Source organism: Sceloporus occidentalis, unplaced genomic scaffold (genome assembly GCF_023333645.1).
Source record: "Sceloporus occidentalis isolate IW3139 unplaced genomic scaffold, rSceOcc1.0.p SCAF_111, whole genome shotgun sequence".
NCBI classification, from domain to species: domain Eukaryota; kingdom Metazoa; phylum Chordata; class Lepidosauria; order Squamata; family Phrynosomatidae; genus Sceloporus; species Sceloporus occidentalis.
Genome location: NW_028317091.1, coordinates 2922561 through 2939267, shown reverse-complemented (window position 1 = coordinate 2939267; position 16707 = coordinate 2922561). Strand labels below are relative to the sequence as shown.

The window sequence follows — 16707 nt, the reverse complement described above, 5'->3', positions numbered from 1 at the left end:
CTCTGATACCAAAATGTTTTGTTTGAAAGTACACAAGGCTGCGGGTGAGCGATCAGACTAGACGGCTTTGCCTTGACTCTGTATTCGTGGCCATGGGACTCTGTTGATGGCGTCAGAAGGTTACATCACAGCGGTAAATTTTACTGGTTGGCACACGTTGACGTTAAAAACACGTCTACTGATAAGATAAGGATCAGGTCACTCTGGGACATTGATTTTATTGTTCCCAAAACCAGCCTGCAAACCAGGCATTGCATACGATGCCCGAAACCAGCCTGCAAACCAGGCATTGTATGCGATGCCCGAAACCAGCCTGCAAACCAGGCATTGCATACGATGCCCGAAACCAGCCTGCAAACCAGGCATTGCATACGATCCCCGAAAACCAGCCTGCATACCAGGCATTATATACGATGCCCGAAACCAACCTGTAGACCATGCATTGTATATAGTGGCCCCTTACTTTATTTTCTATAACATGGGTTGGTTTATTGCCTATTTCTTATCTCTACCAGTCCCTTTAATCTCACATTATTTTTCCCCCTTAGGTGTTATCTTCGCACTTGCATATTTAGCAAATCCCTATGTGTAGAAGCCGCTCTCTGGCGTAACAGTAATGTTACATAACCACACGGTGCTCTCCCATGTTGCCACATGTCACAAGGTGATACCGATATGATATAAACCTTAATGCGAAATCCAGGGGGCAATAAAGTCAACTTTTTTAGGAATCAATAAAGAAAACTAAGCCAAGTTGACTAATTTTCTGCCCGTATCGTGATTTTCAAAGTGGCCGTTTCTTTCAATATTATTTACTTCTAACATTACATCGGTAACATTTCTCCTTTGGGCAGGGAATGTATAATTATCTGTTAAACGAACGCTTTCTATAATTACACGGGCAGCAGTGCCGTGTGAAAGGGAGCCAGCCTGGACACGCATGAATAAGATCCGTGACAGTATGGCTATAAGTGACATCTTCTACTTTCTATGTCTTTGTTGCATGTATAATGTTCCTTTAACACGGAGTGAAAACACGTAGCGTAACCGCTGCCTTTTTTATGCGAGGTTTCAACAAAAAGGTGCAAAGGCCAAGTATAGGCAAACAGAAGCCACGTGGAAGGCATGGGAACCAGACGGATGAGTAGAATGAAACACGTGGCACAGATTACCAAAACAAAACATTGTATTAGGAAGTAGAGCGTATCATAAAGCCTACGATGCTGCCTTGTATAAGCACCGTGTATACTATCAGTCTGTCTCCGGGTAACTCATAAAACAGTATCACATTACGTTATGTACACACCGTCATGTAACAATGTAACAGGTAAGCTGTTCGGTTAGAAATGGTCCCATGTCTGTGTTTAACCCTTTCTTACAGCGCCACGTCATTTCCCATCATAACCAGCAGTGTGCTTATGTTGGAAATTGTCCAAGGGGGCCATCTCGGAGGTCATATGCCAGCTCTCCGCACACCAAGGGAGCCTTGCGGATGCTACCCTCCATCTGGCCCTGTTACCCTAGGCCTCATGTGCTTAGGTCAGAATACACCAGTGATCATAGTGACAGGCGCCGTACCTTACAACATGCGAAGGACCAGAGAGACTATTCATTTAGGGAACGGGATTGGAGCCGGTGCATGGCTCCGAGGGTCCCGTATCGGAGGTGCCCGGTGGGGTCATGTGCGTTAAGGTACCCCAGCGTGGAGCTGATGCGGAGACATTTAGTCTGCAAGATGTAGAACTTGGGAAATATGATGCGCCGTCCACATATCGGCCCCTAGCCACCTATTGTCGTTTATTCGATAAATGTGCCCCTGCCCCTACAGAACAGTCAGTCCCGGGGTAAGTGGCGCTGGCTGCTTAACGTGTATTTACAGACGTGTGCGTGCCTTATCTGGTAACCGTGTTACACGCACTGATAAGCCGGGAATCTCTTTCCTTAGTAACTCTGACATTCGGCAGCTGTGAGAGACACTCTGTGAGGCACCACGACAGACAGAGACACCAATTACACTATAAATAATAAACAACATGGATACAACTGCATCACGCATGCTGCATGCTTAGGGGGTTTCAGGGCTCCTGGGAGTATCACTGGGTATTTATCAGTGCTGGGGGGTGTTTAATGCCCATTCCAGAGAGAGAGGGATACCTTTGGAGGCAGCTGGGTGCTCAACGGCTGGAGACTAAAAAGCTATTCCAAAAGTTTTTAAAGTGGTCTTGTCACCATAGCAACCAATGGAATGGTCCAATCAGCACAAACATTCTGTCATTAGCGGGATCCACCAGCTATGCGGTATCCTACATGAATGCCGTTACTCCGCCAAATGGGTTTGAATGACTATATTACTGGGCCAGTGGGTGGGCTTGACACTCCTACTTCTGGGTGTGTCTGAATGATAACCCCTCCCATATCTGCACCCCCCACACACACACACACTTCGCCGTCTTTTTTTTTGGTTTGTTCAAAAGTGGAGCGTCACAAGAACTTTCAGGACCTCAGAGGTCTCTTGTATAATTTCAGAGCTGTAGAAAAAAAGAGGGATGTGGATTTGGAACCCAAAGCAAAACTGCACAACCTAAACAGCCAAACAGGGACACTTGGGAGTGTTCATTGCATGGAAGGTTCACTGAGAACCCTTCTGATTTGACCCAGAGTCTCAAATGAAGTGCTGCTTCTATGGGTCTTCCAGCAGGGGTGTGCCGTTGGGTCACGCCCACTCCCTGCCCACTCCCCTCCTACTCCCTGCCCACTCCCCTCCTACTCCCTGCTAACTTCCTATCCCAGTAAAGGCTGCCTGGAGATAGCCCCGCCTTATGCATAACTAGCTCTGCCTCACACGTAGCTAGCCCCACCTACACACACAAGTAGCCCCGCACCTTCCATGAAACCACTCCCCCAGAAAAGGGAGAGCTATCAGCTATGAATCATTACATATTAATGAGAAGGGTCTCCAACCTGTTGCTGGCTTTGTTCTTCTAGATTGAGTTTAACCTCCAGAGATTGCCGAGCCTCCAGAAAGGCTTTCCGATGCTTCCTGTCCGCCATGTAGTACGACATAATCCCCACGGTGATCGTGCACAGGTAAATAGCGATGTTGGATAAAACCTAAAGCGAGAAGAAAAGTAAAAGGGGTAAAATTAGAGCAAAACCATCTGAAAATTACTCTGTTATGCCTCACTGTTATGCCTCTACAAAGAGGGCTCTGGGAGGGTAGGGAGGTGAGGGCAGTGATAGTGGATGGAAGGAGAGAGTACGGGAGTTAGATAGGGAAAGAGAGAGAGGGAAAAAGATTTTTATGTACCTGTGTGAGAGTGTGTGAGACGGTGTAAATATGGGTGTCAGTGCATATATATATATTACTAGAAGGTCAGAGGCTTAGATGGAATGTAAGGAAGTTTTACTTTACTGAGAGGGTTGAGTGGAACAGCTTCCCAGCAGAAGTGGTAGAGGCTAATACAGTGAGGGAATTTAAACATGCATGGGATCGGGATATGACTCCTGAATCTGAGACCAATGACTGATTAAATATAGCCTTGGCTTTGGTAGTCAGGGAGCTAGTACTTTGTTGCATGGAGAAAAGTTCATTGAAAGCAGATTTGATCGCGTTGTAGGAACACTCCTTACTTTCCTGCGCGGGTTGATTTGTATCAAGTACATAAACTCTTTTTTTTTTTTAAATGTCTCACTCAGCCGTAAACCCTTTGCACGTCTGATGTGCCCATAAATGGCTGAAAGAAAAAAGTAAGATTCCTTTGCGTACTTCAAAGAATCGACTTTGTATTCCTTCATTGCAAAGGATAGATTTTTAAAAAAATACAAAATGTAGCCAACAAGAGACCTGTAGAAACCACTTAGTGCCAAACTTGTGTGTACGTATGTGACTTTCCGTTCGGGCATTTAAATCGGGCATGAATGTAACGGTCCTCAGTTAGAGCGCCACGTGTCAGAGGGGAGACCAGGCTGTCATTTGATTTCCCGTTCGCTGGCAGGGATTTAGCCCTGCTAATGCAAAATGTCCGTGACGTAGGGGACACGTCCTTGGTCCTCTAGGACCAGATTTTTGTGACGTATCCCCTACGTCTTTGGTCGTGAAGAGGTTAAGGTAATATGTTATAAGCTTGTGACCTAAATATAACTATAAAAAAAAATTAGCCCGGCCTCCGGGGGCCACCAGCCTTAAAATATTGGGCACTAAAATGCTCCATGAAATATTTGTGTAGGACGTTCCGCAGACCGCAGCAGTTATCTTTAGGTTTGGATAGGAGACGTATTTAGCCAAATGGAAACGGTCCAACCTCCCCAACCCGCAAAAAAGATTGTCCTTATTTCTTAAATATTTACATTACAGATACAAACACGCATTACACTGCAGAACAAGTCATGTAGGAAGTGGAAAGCCAAAACAAAAAGATTTCGATATTATTCTGGAACACATCTGTTACAAAATATTGTTTTTTTCCATAATAAGTTTTTCCACATCACACGCGTTAGCGAAGAAAGTATTTGGATGTGTATGTAACACTAAGGATCCAAAAATAGCGCTCTATTTTTACACGTGAAATGCACAGTGCCAAAAACCAGAGTCAAGGTCTGATGGGACCAAAATAGCTAATAAAATACTCGCCCGGCACGAGATATAGAAGCTCAGAATCTGCCGGCAGATCGGCCCCATCCGGCCCCTGTCTAGTCGCCCATTTCTCCTGCTGTAAAGACTCAAACCTTAATCAGTCGTTGGTCTCGTCTTAGATTTAGGAGCCGTATGCCTATCCCATGCATGTTTAATACCCTCACTGGATTAGCCTCTACCACTTCTACTGGGAAGCTGTTCCTTGTATCTACCACCCTCTCAGTAAAGTAAAACTTCATTCCATTCCACCTAAGCCTCTGACTTTCAGATTCTGGTCTCTTGTTGTAACATTTCTCCTCCTTTAAAAATAAACTTCCCTCCTGTATTTTATTAAATCCCTTTATATTTAAATGTCTCTCCCCCCCCCCCTCTCTTCTCTCCCTCCAAGCCGGACACATCGAGATCCCTCAGTCTTTCCTGAAGATCCCTTATTCTTCCCTGGATCGTGTGAGCCGAGTTACCCTCATTAATAACAGCAGATCAATTGAAGGTCAGTTACACTTAACAGCTCAACAAGTTGTTGGCCGTCACAAACTGGAAAGAACGCGAATCCTCGAAAGTTACCGCATATATAAATATAGAATTACTCAGCAGCAGCTCCGTATACAGGATTCACGTTATTCACACGACTGATTAATGTATGATTTCCCTCCGGGGAATAGAATTCACAGTGACATCTTAATGGAAACGTCCACCTGTTCCTTCTAACACTTCAAACAGGCACTTAGATTAGTGGAAAGAGAGAGAGAGCTCCTGATCCCGCCGGCCGCTGCCGGCCAACGCTCTCACAATACCGCGTCTGTTTTGTTTCATAAAACACGTACATTTGGATTGGACCCATCCCATGAGAATTAACGGTTCATATTTGTCACATCTAATTTCATTATTTATTTATTTATTGCACGGTGAGAAAAAAATTCTCTTTGGGAAAATGGTTAATGTCCGCCAGGGACGGAGAGATTTTAAAGAGGTTGGAGAGTAAAAGGAAGCCGGAGGCCCATTAGACACTCGTGAAATGTTATGGGTTTTTTGCCTTACTTCTTACTACAGTTTATCGAGGGGAAGTACTTCTCCCCAAAGTACGATTTGTAAGACAAGCTCCACCACTAAACAAGTAAAGGTAAAGGTCGTGTCAGAAACAATGGTGAGTCTAGTGCTACTGGAAAAGTTGAGTTTGACCTGGAGTCTCCGTGCTTTCCTTGGGTCTCAGGATCAGTTTCAACTTTGTCCGGGAAGGGGAAAGGAATTTGGTGACAGTGAGAGTTCCAGGTATCCTATCCTAGGAAATTCCTACACATGGTTATGTTGAGTTGCTGCCATGTTTCACTCAATAGTTGAGTTGATGTTGTGTTAGCCATTCCAATTTATTGACCATTTGACCCAAGGATCTTATGCAGTTGGACCCATGTACAACTCAACTACCGACTGGCCCCAACTTGATGTTCTATGACCCAACAGATTGTCATTCTCTTTGTTGAGGCTCAGCACGAATTGCCGCTCAAGCTGGGATATAGCCAGTTGGCTTGAAATGTGGTCACATCAACAGTAGGATTCACTGCCAACTTGACCCGGCCCGAACGTTATCTGCTAGACCTCAAACACTCTTCTGTTTAAGATTTCTGCTCTCCCTTTTGCATGGAGATAATTTCCAACAGGAAGCATCACAGAGGTGTGATAGACCCATACCGTACAACTCAACAATTTTAGGACTACATTTTTCTAACCGGGGACACTGAGGTCTCCGTGATGCCAGAAATAGAAGCACAGAAGATGCTTTATCTGCTAAATTCCAGCAGCAAGAACAGAAAATTAATCTTAACGCCTGCTTTTTGCTTAAATAAAACAAACGGGACACAATGACCTCTGTCTTCCCTTTAAGAACTCGACAGATTTGTGGAAAATGCGTTTGTTCTGCTTATTTCTGGAGGTTTTAAGGGCGTGAAGCTGCAGGGTGTGCCGCGTAGCTCCACAGACTCGCGATTTTTCATGCTCTGTTATGCTACACATTATCTGGTTTGGTGACCAACATGAAGGGGAAGATCTTGTGAAGATGGATGATTACGGAATCATCCAAAGCCTGAATGACCGGTCACTTTAACACAGACATCGGTAAAGCCAGGTGTCTTTAACCCTTTGTGTGCTAGGGGCTCAGCATCTTCTTGTTCTTTGTCTTCTCTCTTCTACCTTCTGTCTTTTTTATCCTCTCTCATTTATCTTTTATCTTCGTCAGCATCTCTGCGGAGATAGTGTGAACTTCCGCCAAAATGGTGGTGTTTCCGGTGACGGCCTCTCCCCCAATTAGATGATCGGTGGAGTGAACATCACCGGAAGCGCCGCCATTTTGGAAAAGTGGAAAGTTCCCGCAGGTTATGTCTGCGGATATGCTGACACAGATAGAAAATAGAAAATAACCTCAAACAAGCGTTTCCGGATCAGACCCGCTAAACGTTTCGGAGGAATTTTAGACCGTTCTTCCTTACAGATCTGTTAAAGCTCAGCCGCGTTCGCTGGGTGTCTGGTGGGAACGGTCATTCCACAGCATCTCTAATGAGTCAGGGTCTGGGCTCTGACTCCAAAAGGCGGATTTTCTAAGCCATTCTGTAGTAGATTTACTTTGATGTTTAGGGTCATCATCCTGCTGCATTACCCATCATCCTGCTGCTGGCGGACGGCAGCTCTGACATTATCCTGTATGACACCTCGATACACTTGGGAATTAATTGCCCCCTTGATGATGGGAATCTGTCTAGGTTCTGAGGCAGAAAAGCATCCCCAAATCATGATGCTCCCTCACTGTGAATCACTGTTAGGATGATTTCATGTTGGAATACGGTGGCCTTTTTACACCATACTTAGTGCTGCATGTTCTTCCCGGACAAAGCATTTTCCCAATAGCGTTGAGGAAAGTCAAGGTGCTCTCTGGCAAACTTCAGGCAAACAGCGTTGTTAAATTGGAGAGCAGCGGCTTCCCCCATGGGTTCCTGCCATGGACTCCGTGCCTGTTTAATGTTTTGCGTACGGTAGATTCATGAACAGAGATGTTAACCGGATCCAGTGATTCCTTCGAGCCTTTAGCTGTCACTCTAGGATTCTTTTTTTACGTCATTAAGCATATTCTTCGTTGTGCCCTTGGAGTCATCTTGGCCGGGCGCCCACTTCTAGGGAGAGCAGCCAGAATACTAAATCATCTCCGTTTATACACAATTTGTGTAACTGCGGACGGATGAATATGGAAACTCTCGCAGATAACTTTGTAACTTTTTCCAGTTTTATGCAAATCAACAATTCTAGGTCTTGTATGTCTTCAGAGTATTTTTCTTCGTGTCAAAGTAGCTCTAAAACTCACCTCCGATTCATTGATTGGACTCCAGGTTTGCCAACTCCTGACTCCAATTAGCTTTTGTTGAAGTCATTAATCCGGGGGGTTCACATCGTTTTTCCAACCCACACAGAGAATGGTTGAACGATGTATTCAATATGGACAAAAACTATACAATAATGTGTATTATTCGTTAAAACAGAGACAATACATAACTGTTGGTAATTCCAAAGGGTTCCCCTACTTTTTCTTGCCACTATGTATATATATATAATAAATATACATACATGTCCACAGGTCTGCCAAACTCACTGTCCTGACTGAAAGCAGTTGTAATCACAAAAGTTTATTGGTCCCTTTTGTAAGAACAAATTGCTGCCTTAGCCTCAACCACTTCTGCTGAGAGACTGTTCCACTTATCTACCACCCTCTCGAGGGACTAGCTGAACAAGTTCAATGTAAAAACAGATGATCATTTCCTGGTAACCAAAGCAGAGTCTCTTCGATGTGTTGACACTGAACTCAAAGGGTTAAAGGACTGTTTTTATTGCACAGAAACTACAAAATCTGTCGTTACCGATTCCGTTTGCTGTGAATCGGGAAAATTATGTGTTTTTTTTTTTTTTAATGATGTAAAAATTCTCACAAATAAAATATTTCATTTATTTTGAAACCCAGACGGGAAAGAAAATCTCATTGAAGGCTCTCGTTAATGGCTGCACTATGTTTCCATGACGACTAATGTTCTAAAAATGATGTGAAGAGACACCCAGAACGTGCTGGATAAGAAAAAAAGGAAAGGATGAAAGGCAGGCCTCGGGAGGCTCCTGCTTGGAAGATACCCCCGGTTCTCTGACACTCTGTGGTTCCCAGGGCCACCCTGTTTCAAAATACATGTCGTTCCAGAGCATTTTCCGGCCCCTGGAAGGCTTTGCGTGTGATGTGGCCCTCGAGTAATTATTTTATAGGCTTGATCCGGTCTGAGAATCTCATCAGTGATATGGTATAATATTGTACTTCCCAACAGTCCTAGTTTTCACGTGACAGTCCTGACTGGCTGCTTCAAAAAATAAAAAAAACAAAAATAACCGATTCGGATGAATTTTCCATAACATTTTTGGCCCATTTGTTTTTAGAAATTAAGTTTCTGGCCCTTTGGGTTTGGACAGCATTTTTTTTATTCGGAAATTAAATTTGTTCTTTTTTTTCTCCCTCCCTCTCTCTTTCACTCTCTCTCTAGCAGGTATAAAAAATAATTTCAAATGAAAATTCAGAAATTGTTTTGTTTGTTTTTTTGGGTGGGGCTGCCTCTTGATTTTTGGACATTTGTTCGAATTAATGGATTTAATAAAATAAATTTTTTTTTAAATTAAAATAAAAAAAATGTTGAGATAAAAATTTGTACAAATCTGAATGTCTAACATTTAATGCCATTTAAAGTAAAAATGTCAAGCTCTTTTTAATTGGATTTACACTTAGAGGGATCGAGGGACAATTCCAAGGACAAACATTACAAAACTGAAGCCTCACAAGTCTCTTTCTGGTGAAGTGCTGGGGTTTCTTTTTCTGTGTGCATGATTATTACGTTCTTCCAGTCCTGCCCTCAGGGGGCTACTAGAATTTCTCCAAACCTGCTGCCCATTGTGTCTAATGCCAAATAGAAGATAACTCCCAACACACCCAGCCGGACCATACCTACCTGTTAAATGGTAAAACATGCACTGGGTTTGCTTTGGGGATCCCTGGAAGAAAAGTTTATGACAACAGCCTATCAGTGCGTCCGTTTGTGTCACGTGGCAATTAAGCGTTTCCCCACAAAATTTTAAATTATGTTTCTAATGCTGTATTTAGTTACAAAATTGTTAACTTTCAATAACAAAGATTCAGTAATCTCCACGAAATGAAATAATTCCTAGAAATATTGTTAAACCAAAAAAAAGTTACGTTTAGAATAATGATCCGGATTAAACTCCCTACATATAATCTCATTTTTAACCCCAATTCCCATTATGACAGGAAACCCAAAAGTTATTGATGACATCATTATCCTCCCAAATAGTCTTATTGTCATCGTGGGGCATCTTCTCCCAGGGAATTCCGCCATACCGGATTTCCAATAGTGAGTGTTTAGTAAGTCATCCGGCAGCTGGATGACTTCATATAAAATAAATGTAATCTTCCCTATTCTTATCCCCGACCAATCGCGTGTCCCAAGCTGCTTATGGGAATATTGACACGATGGGAAGAAAAAGTGAAACGTAAACGTAAGCAGTGCGATTACAATCCGTTTCCCCGCAGAGACTGTATTTATTATTTATTATTATTAAAGCCAACGAGAAGCCGCGTGAGCGCTGGAACGCCGTCTCGGGAGTAACATGTATACAAATAAAACAAATCTAATAATCACATAGATACATAGATGCGTATAAATACAATATATGCAAGCTCTCGCTCTGTTATCTGACCCCTACTAGACAAACACCCCAACTCCTTATCATACTGTCTGTGGGAAACTATAGAATTACTCAGTCTTAATAACTGAGTCGGACTCTTTGACTAATATAAGTCTATGGAGGAACGGACTTCATTAGCATTGCCATAAAGCATCAGCTCGGTGTGGTGTTTGAGCCAGGAAAGTCACCCAAAATATCACATGACTGACAGCAACGGCGGCTCCAGATCTTCAGATAAAGGGGGTTTATCGGGGTAAAATGAGATAAAAACAAGTTTTTGTCAAAGCGATTTTTTTTCTCCATGGGACTTTAATCCTCCCCATGGAATTGTTTCCCCCTCTACCCCATTGTTAAGTTCTTAGTTGGCTCTTTGTAAACTTTTAACAAACAAAAAAAACACAATCTAAAGTTATTTTTAATAAAATTTATTTTTACCAAAGGCTGTGAAGGTGACAGTAACCCTTTAAGCTCCAGTGAGTGCGACCATCTTATTACTTATTACTGTTGGCCCCTATTCGGCCCGTCTAGATCTTAAAGACTCAAACCTTAATCAGTTGTTGGGCTCGTCTTACATTCAGGAGCCGTATGTCTATCCCATGCATGTTTAATACCCTCATTGTATTACCATCTACCACTTCTGCTGGGAGACTGCTCCACTTATCTACCACCGTCTCAATGATAATGATATATATGTATAAGCACATACTTTGCTTCTGTCGCATAAACGTATTCCCCTTTCAGCTTTAAATAATAACGTTTATAGAATGGATGGCTTCTCCTGCTGTCAATCATTTGAATTCACCAATGAAGATTGAACTGTTTCATTTTGCAACATTTTTGCAAGTTGAGCAATAAAATTCTTTTCATGTGTTTTCCGCCAATGAAGATTGAAAGAAACTGGCTAGTATGAAGCCCAAAAGACAATTAACCCCTGAAGTGTTAAAAACCCTTTGCAGTGCTGGCACCTATTTAATTTTTAATTTTTCACCAAAAAAAAAGGTAATTCAGACACTACATGTGTAGGTATACGCACTCCGCGGACACAGCGTAACCATAGTAACATCGAATTGCAGCTTCAATCGTAAAAGGTTGGTGGCTTAATGGTACTTAACGTCCAAAATCCGCTGTGCCACCTCCCCCCCAAATGAAAGTTCTCTCTCCCATGTTGCTGACTGCTGCTGATTGGTTCAGGCAGCCTTTGTAAAGGGTGGAGGGAGGAGAAGGGAGAGAACTTTAGGACGGAAAATTGATACGATAATGCTAGCTCTGCCACGGACTGCCACCAATCCCAACCCTTTTGATTAACAATAGGGAATTTAATGAATGGGTTTAGATGCCGGCAGGGACCGTTCCTCTTTCCCAGGACTTTCCCTGGATTGTTACCGCTGCCTCCTGTAAAGGTTATAAAGCACCATCCTATTCCGCAGCGCTGTACAACGGGTGGACAGGGCATCACATACGACAAAGGGTCAAGGATGGCCATTCTCAAATAAGCTTAATATCATATAATGAAATGTAGATGAATAGAAGAATTCGTCAACATTCCGACGCGGTTAATTGGGATGGAATGTGGTGATGGTATTATGAGCGGGGGAGGGGCGTGACATGCGCGACCTCACATGACCCCCACATTGTATATGCAAAATGGCCACAATTAGTTTTGGTAGGTTTAAAATCAGGACAGTTGGCAATAATCGAATAACATATTGAAGGTGTGCGGAAGAACGAGCGCCTCTATATCTCCTGCTTGCATTTTTGATTTGTAACCCTGATGAAGCCCGTTGGGGTGAAACGTTGGCATGGCGCTGAAATAAACATATATGTGCGATTATTTGGGCTTTGCCAAACTGTATACTGTCAATTTTAATGTTATTAAGTCTGTGGTACCTTTTAGTGGACCAGCCTTCATACCGTAGAAGTAGCGTTAAAGACCTCGGAGGTCTCTTGTTCAGATGGCCTAAATAATAACCTCTGACGTCTTGAAACCTCGGAGCTATAATGACTCTAATTCCACCTAAACGTACCCATTTTCTGTATTCCTTGACAGTTTTTGAAGACATCCTCTTATCCCTAAACTAGCAGTGTCGGTACTGACACACTCCCAACTTTTCCTGCGTCCTAATCAGGACTGTCCTGGGAAAATTGGGACAGTTGGGAGGTATGCGCACACGTGCTATTGCATATCCATACGTGTTTCTCTATTAATTCCCGTCGTGTTTCTTCGCCTCGCAGACTGAGCGCACCATAGTGACCGCGCAGGCTTCATGTGCCCCAGCTGGGAGATTCGCTAAGTGGTCTCTCGGGGGCGTCTTCAGGCTAATTAGTCACACCGTACCATCAAACACGGCCATTTACCACTTGTTATTGTGCCACAAACACAGATCCAAAATATCATTAACCTGACGGTGATGACAGCATCGCGAGTCAAATACATAACTTTACTGGAAAGGTAAATAATGACAGTATTAAGAATAATTGGCCCCATTCGGCCCCCGTCTAAATCAAAAACTCACTCACATCACACCTAACAATCATGGTGATCACGATACTGCCTCACATCCGTCACACATCACTCTCTCATATCAATCACATATCAGACCACACACCTATCATATATCCCACATCAGTCCCTTCGCACATCATATATCATCACACCTATCCATCACACATCACACCTATCACATTTCCCACCTGACATCCTTACCTTACTCAGAGCCCTTTATGCAGCCGCAATTGCCCTCCTGTCCCCAGGCCACCCCGCCTGAAACCTTACACGCACATACAGTAACATACTTACACACACATACGTACGGAAAAATACATACACACTAACATTCTTACACACACATTGTAACATACGCGCACACACACTAACATTCTTACACACACACTAACATTCTTACACACAAATACATACTAACATTCTTACACACACACACTAACATTCTTACACACACACACATACTACATTATTACACACACATACATATTAACATTCTTACACACACACATTGTAACATACGCGCACATACTAACATTCTTACACACACGCACATACTAACATTCTTACACACACACATACTAACATCCTTACACACACATACTTACACACACACATACTAATTTACACACACTTAGTTTTGTTGGCTCAGGACGGGGTAGGCCGGTGACAGTTTTCTGCTCCCATGCAGTCCTCGCGCCCTGTTTTGCCTCAGCGCTGGGAAATGACATCATATCCTGGTGCCAGGACCGGATGCTGTCATCCGTTTGCAAGGCCCGCGGAGGTTGAAAACCCCAACTGGACAGCCCCCCCATGTTACATCACGGCTCACAACTGTCCTGATTCACATAAGAGAGTCCTGATTCTAGGGCTGTGTCCTATAATGGGGTGGGGAGTAGAGTGAGTATGCCTGCAGTAGAGGGAGGTGTTGGGGGGTATGAGGAGAGTCTACCTGCCCGGGAGGAGGGTTGCAGGGTTCCCGCTTTGCCATACAGGAGAGATTTATTAACTGATAAAACCCAAACTTACAAACCACAGGGAAAAAAACTTTTCTGTGTATTTCGAACTGTTGCCAACCCAATAACATAAAAATTAGTCATATTTTGTCTACAATTTCCGTGCGTTTAAGTCGAATCGTGAACCTCGTTGTCAGGAACCGTTTCTGCAGAAATCTGTTGCAATAACGTAGAGTAAAAAAGTTTTGTTTAGTCTCAGAAACTAATATTGGAGATCAGATCCGCCAACAGGAAACACTCGAGATCAAAAAATCCAAATATTATCTGCGGAGGGGGTGCAAGGCATGCGCGGCGCTCAAATCTTCACTGAACTACATCAATAAAAGCCATAAGAAGACGAGTAATATAGATACATAGAACCTGCCGGCAAATCAGCCCCATTCGGCCCCCATCACCCGTTTCTCCTGCTGTAAAGACTCAAACCTTAATCAGTCGTTGGTCTCGTCTTAGATTCAGGAGTCGTATGTCTATCCCATGCGTGTTTAATACCCTCACTGTATTACCCTCTACAACTTCTGCTGGGAGGCTGTTCCATTTATCTACCACCCTCTCAGTAAAGTAAAACTCCATTACATTACATGTAAAGCTTTACTCTCCAGCCTTAGTTGCTGCTCCATTTAATAGTTGAGGGCTACCATGGTCAGATACAGAGCACAGCTCCTGGCCCGCATCCCAAAGAACTTTTATCCCGCTGGCCATGGTGACGATCAAACAACAGAACAGACCTTGTGATGGCTGATTCAGTGCGGCTGATCTGTACGCTCCAGGTACTCGCCCTCATCAAAAATGGCTTTCCATTACATCCAAGACTCCCACACCGGCCCGATGATTCACAGCAAACACGGGAAAATTACCAGAGGCCGCAAACATACATTTCATAACCGGGATATTTTGGTCGAAGTAACCAGATAATCAGTTATCAGACTTTTTGTATGAATTTGTGCCCCATTGGGGTATTTATTAACCCATTCCTTACTGTTTCTATACACATTATCTGGGCTTTTATGGCTGTAGAACCCTGCGATACCCTCATACCCAGCAAACATTCCGACCTCCTAGAAAAGAGGGGCAACGGCGGAAGAGAGAGGGGCATCAGGGGAGGAGAGAGGGACAAACTAAACAGGGACACTTGGGAGGTATGGAAACCGCAGCCCAATTAATGCAATGAGAAGTCTTCATGGTTTCCACCTTTTTTTCAACAAAATTGTTGTGGGAACATTAATAATAATGTCGGTGGTCGTTAATCACCAGTTAATTGAAACGTTTCATTTATTATCGGAGAATTTCGATGTTATTTTAGTGAGGCCCCCCCCACAGGCCATCTGGAAGCTGCAACTCTCAGTATCCTCAGCCAGCAGCTGGTCTTTCAATCTGCGGTGTCTCAGGCTGTGTCCTGATATATTTAATACACAATCGGGCCTTGGGGAGCCTTTAACTCCCATCATCCTTATCCAGCCTTTGATTGCCGGAGTGCCACAAGAGGCCTCTCCTCCGGTAACTCGGCAGGTAGGCCCAAAAGTATGGGGCTTTTATATAATCACCCAGTAACATTTTGCCTCGTTCAGAATTATGTCCGGGAACATCCAATTCCCACGTGACGCAGAAGCAGGTTTTGATTGGTTGTTGCCACAGAAACTGAACATTTCTGCGTCCGTTTTATGCGAATAAAATGACTGATCTGCTTTAGGTTTCATTGCAATGTCACATTACATTACTTTATATTAATAGAGCGCCAGCAGGCTCTGTAGCGCTGTTACAGGAAAACACAAAAACGGCAATAAAATCGAAATCCACAAAATTAACAATAAAACTAACGCAGATTTTGGTTACATAGTAACACGGGAACTCACCTGACGGAGTAAAGCGTTGCCGTTGATGGAACCCTGCTGCTGTTGGGCGATTGTTACCCCGAGTACCAAGGTATGAATCCCGCAGGACACGGAGGTGATCAGGACGATGGGGGTGAGACGCAACGGTAGGGTGATGAAGAACGAGAACACGAAAAAGGCCTGCCAGCCGACCGTGTCGCTCGCCTCGTGGAAATGGGCAAAGTTGAGGCCCAGGTAGGAGAAGATCTGAGCGGCGATCAATATCCACAGGATGTACGGGACGAACTTACGGGAGATGCGGTCGGGCAAGAGGCCGAACTTGCATAGGACAAAGAGCAAGAGGTGGGCCAGCAAGCCTACCGCGGCCACCAAGGTAGAAGCCAACTTGTCATGGGTGTAGACCACGGCACACATGACAATGACGTAGCAGTCGAAGAGGGCGGCGAAGACCACCAAAACCAGCAGCGTCTCGTGGCGTTGCCTACGGAAATAAGTCTGGTATAGGTTCTCCAAGGACTCGGGGGCGAAGGTGAGCCGCATGAAACGGGGTAAGCAGAGGCAGCAGCCGGAGTTCCGCACCGTGACCTCGTGCGTCCGACCGACCCCATGCTCGGGATCTGAAGGAAGGCTGACCGAATAGTCCGCCGAGTACTCGGCTGAGTACTCCGGCTCCGAAAAGGCCCTGTTACGAGGCATCTCTGCTGAAGCTTTCTGCTTTTCTCGGATGATTATATTCCGTCCAATCAGAAAACAGGGCCCAAAAAATTCAGAGATTGGTGCGGGTCTTCAAATTCTTCTCAAATTTTGGAGCCCACCACCAAAGTCAAAAGAACATGGCTTGCGTATGACGAAGAAGCATTATCTTTATCCACCGACGCCGAATCCCCCCCAAAAATTCCATTGCTTGTTTCAATCGCCTAATCTTTTTATTTTTTAAGGCTGAAATTGAAATGTATT

The 16707-nt window shown here is 43.9% G+C and overlaps 1 protein-coding gene across 1 annotated transcript in view; it reads right to left on the bottom strand.

Moving 5' to 3' along the window:
* LOC149283151 (adenylate cyclase type 3-like) overlaps positions 1–16446 on the bottom strand; it is a 46635-nt gene extending 30189 nt beyond the window's left edge. The window contains exons 1-2 of the mRNA XM_089497924.1: positions 15772–16446; positions 2962–3111 (exon numbers count right to left, since the gene is read on the bottom strand). Coding sequence (XP_089354050.1) covers positions 2962–3111; positions 15772–16446 — 825 coding nt within the window. The remainder of the gene's footprint in view (positions 1–2961; positions 3112–15771) is intronic.
* Between the last annotated feature and the right edge of the window lie 261 nt (positions 16447–16707).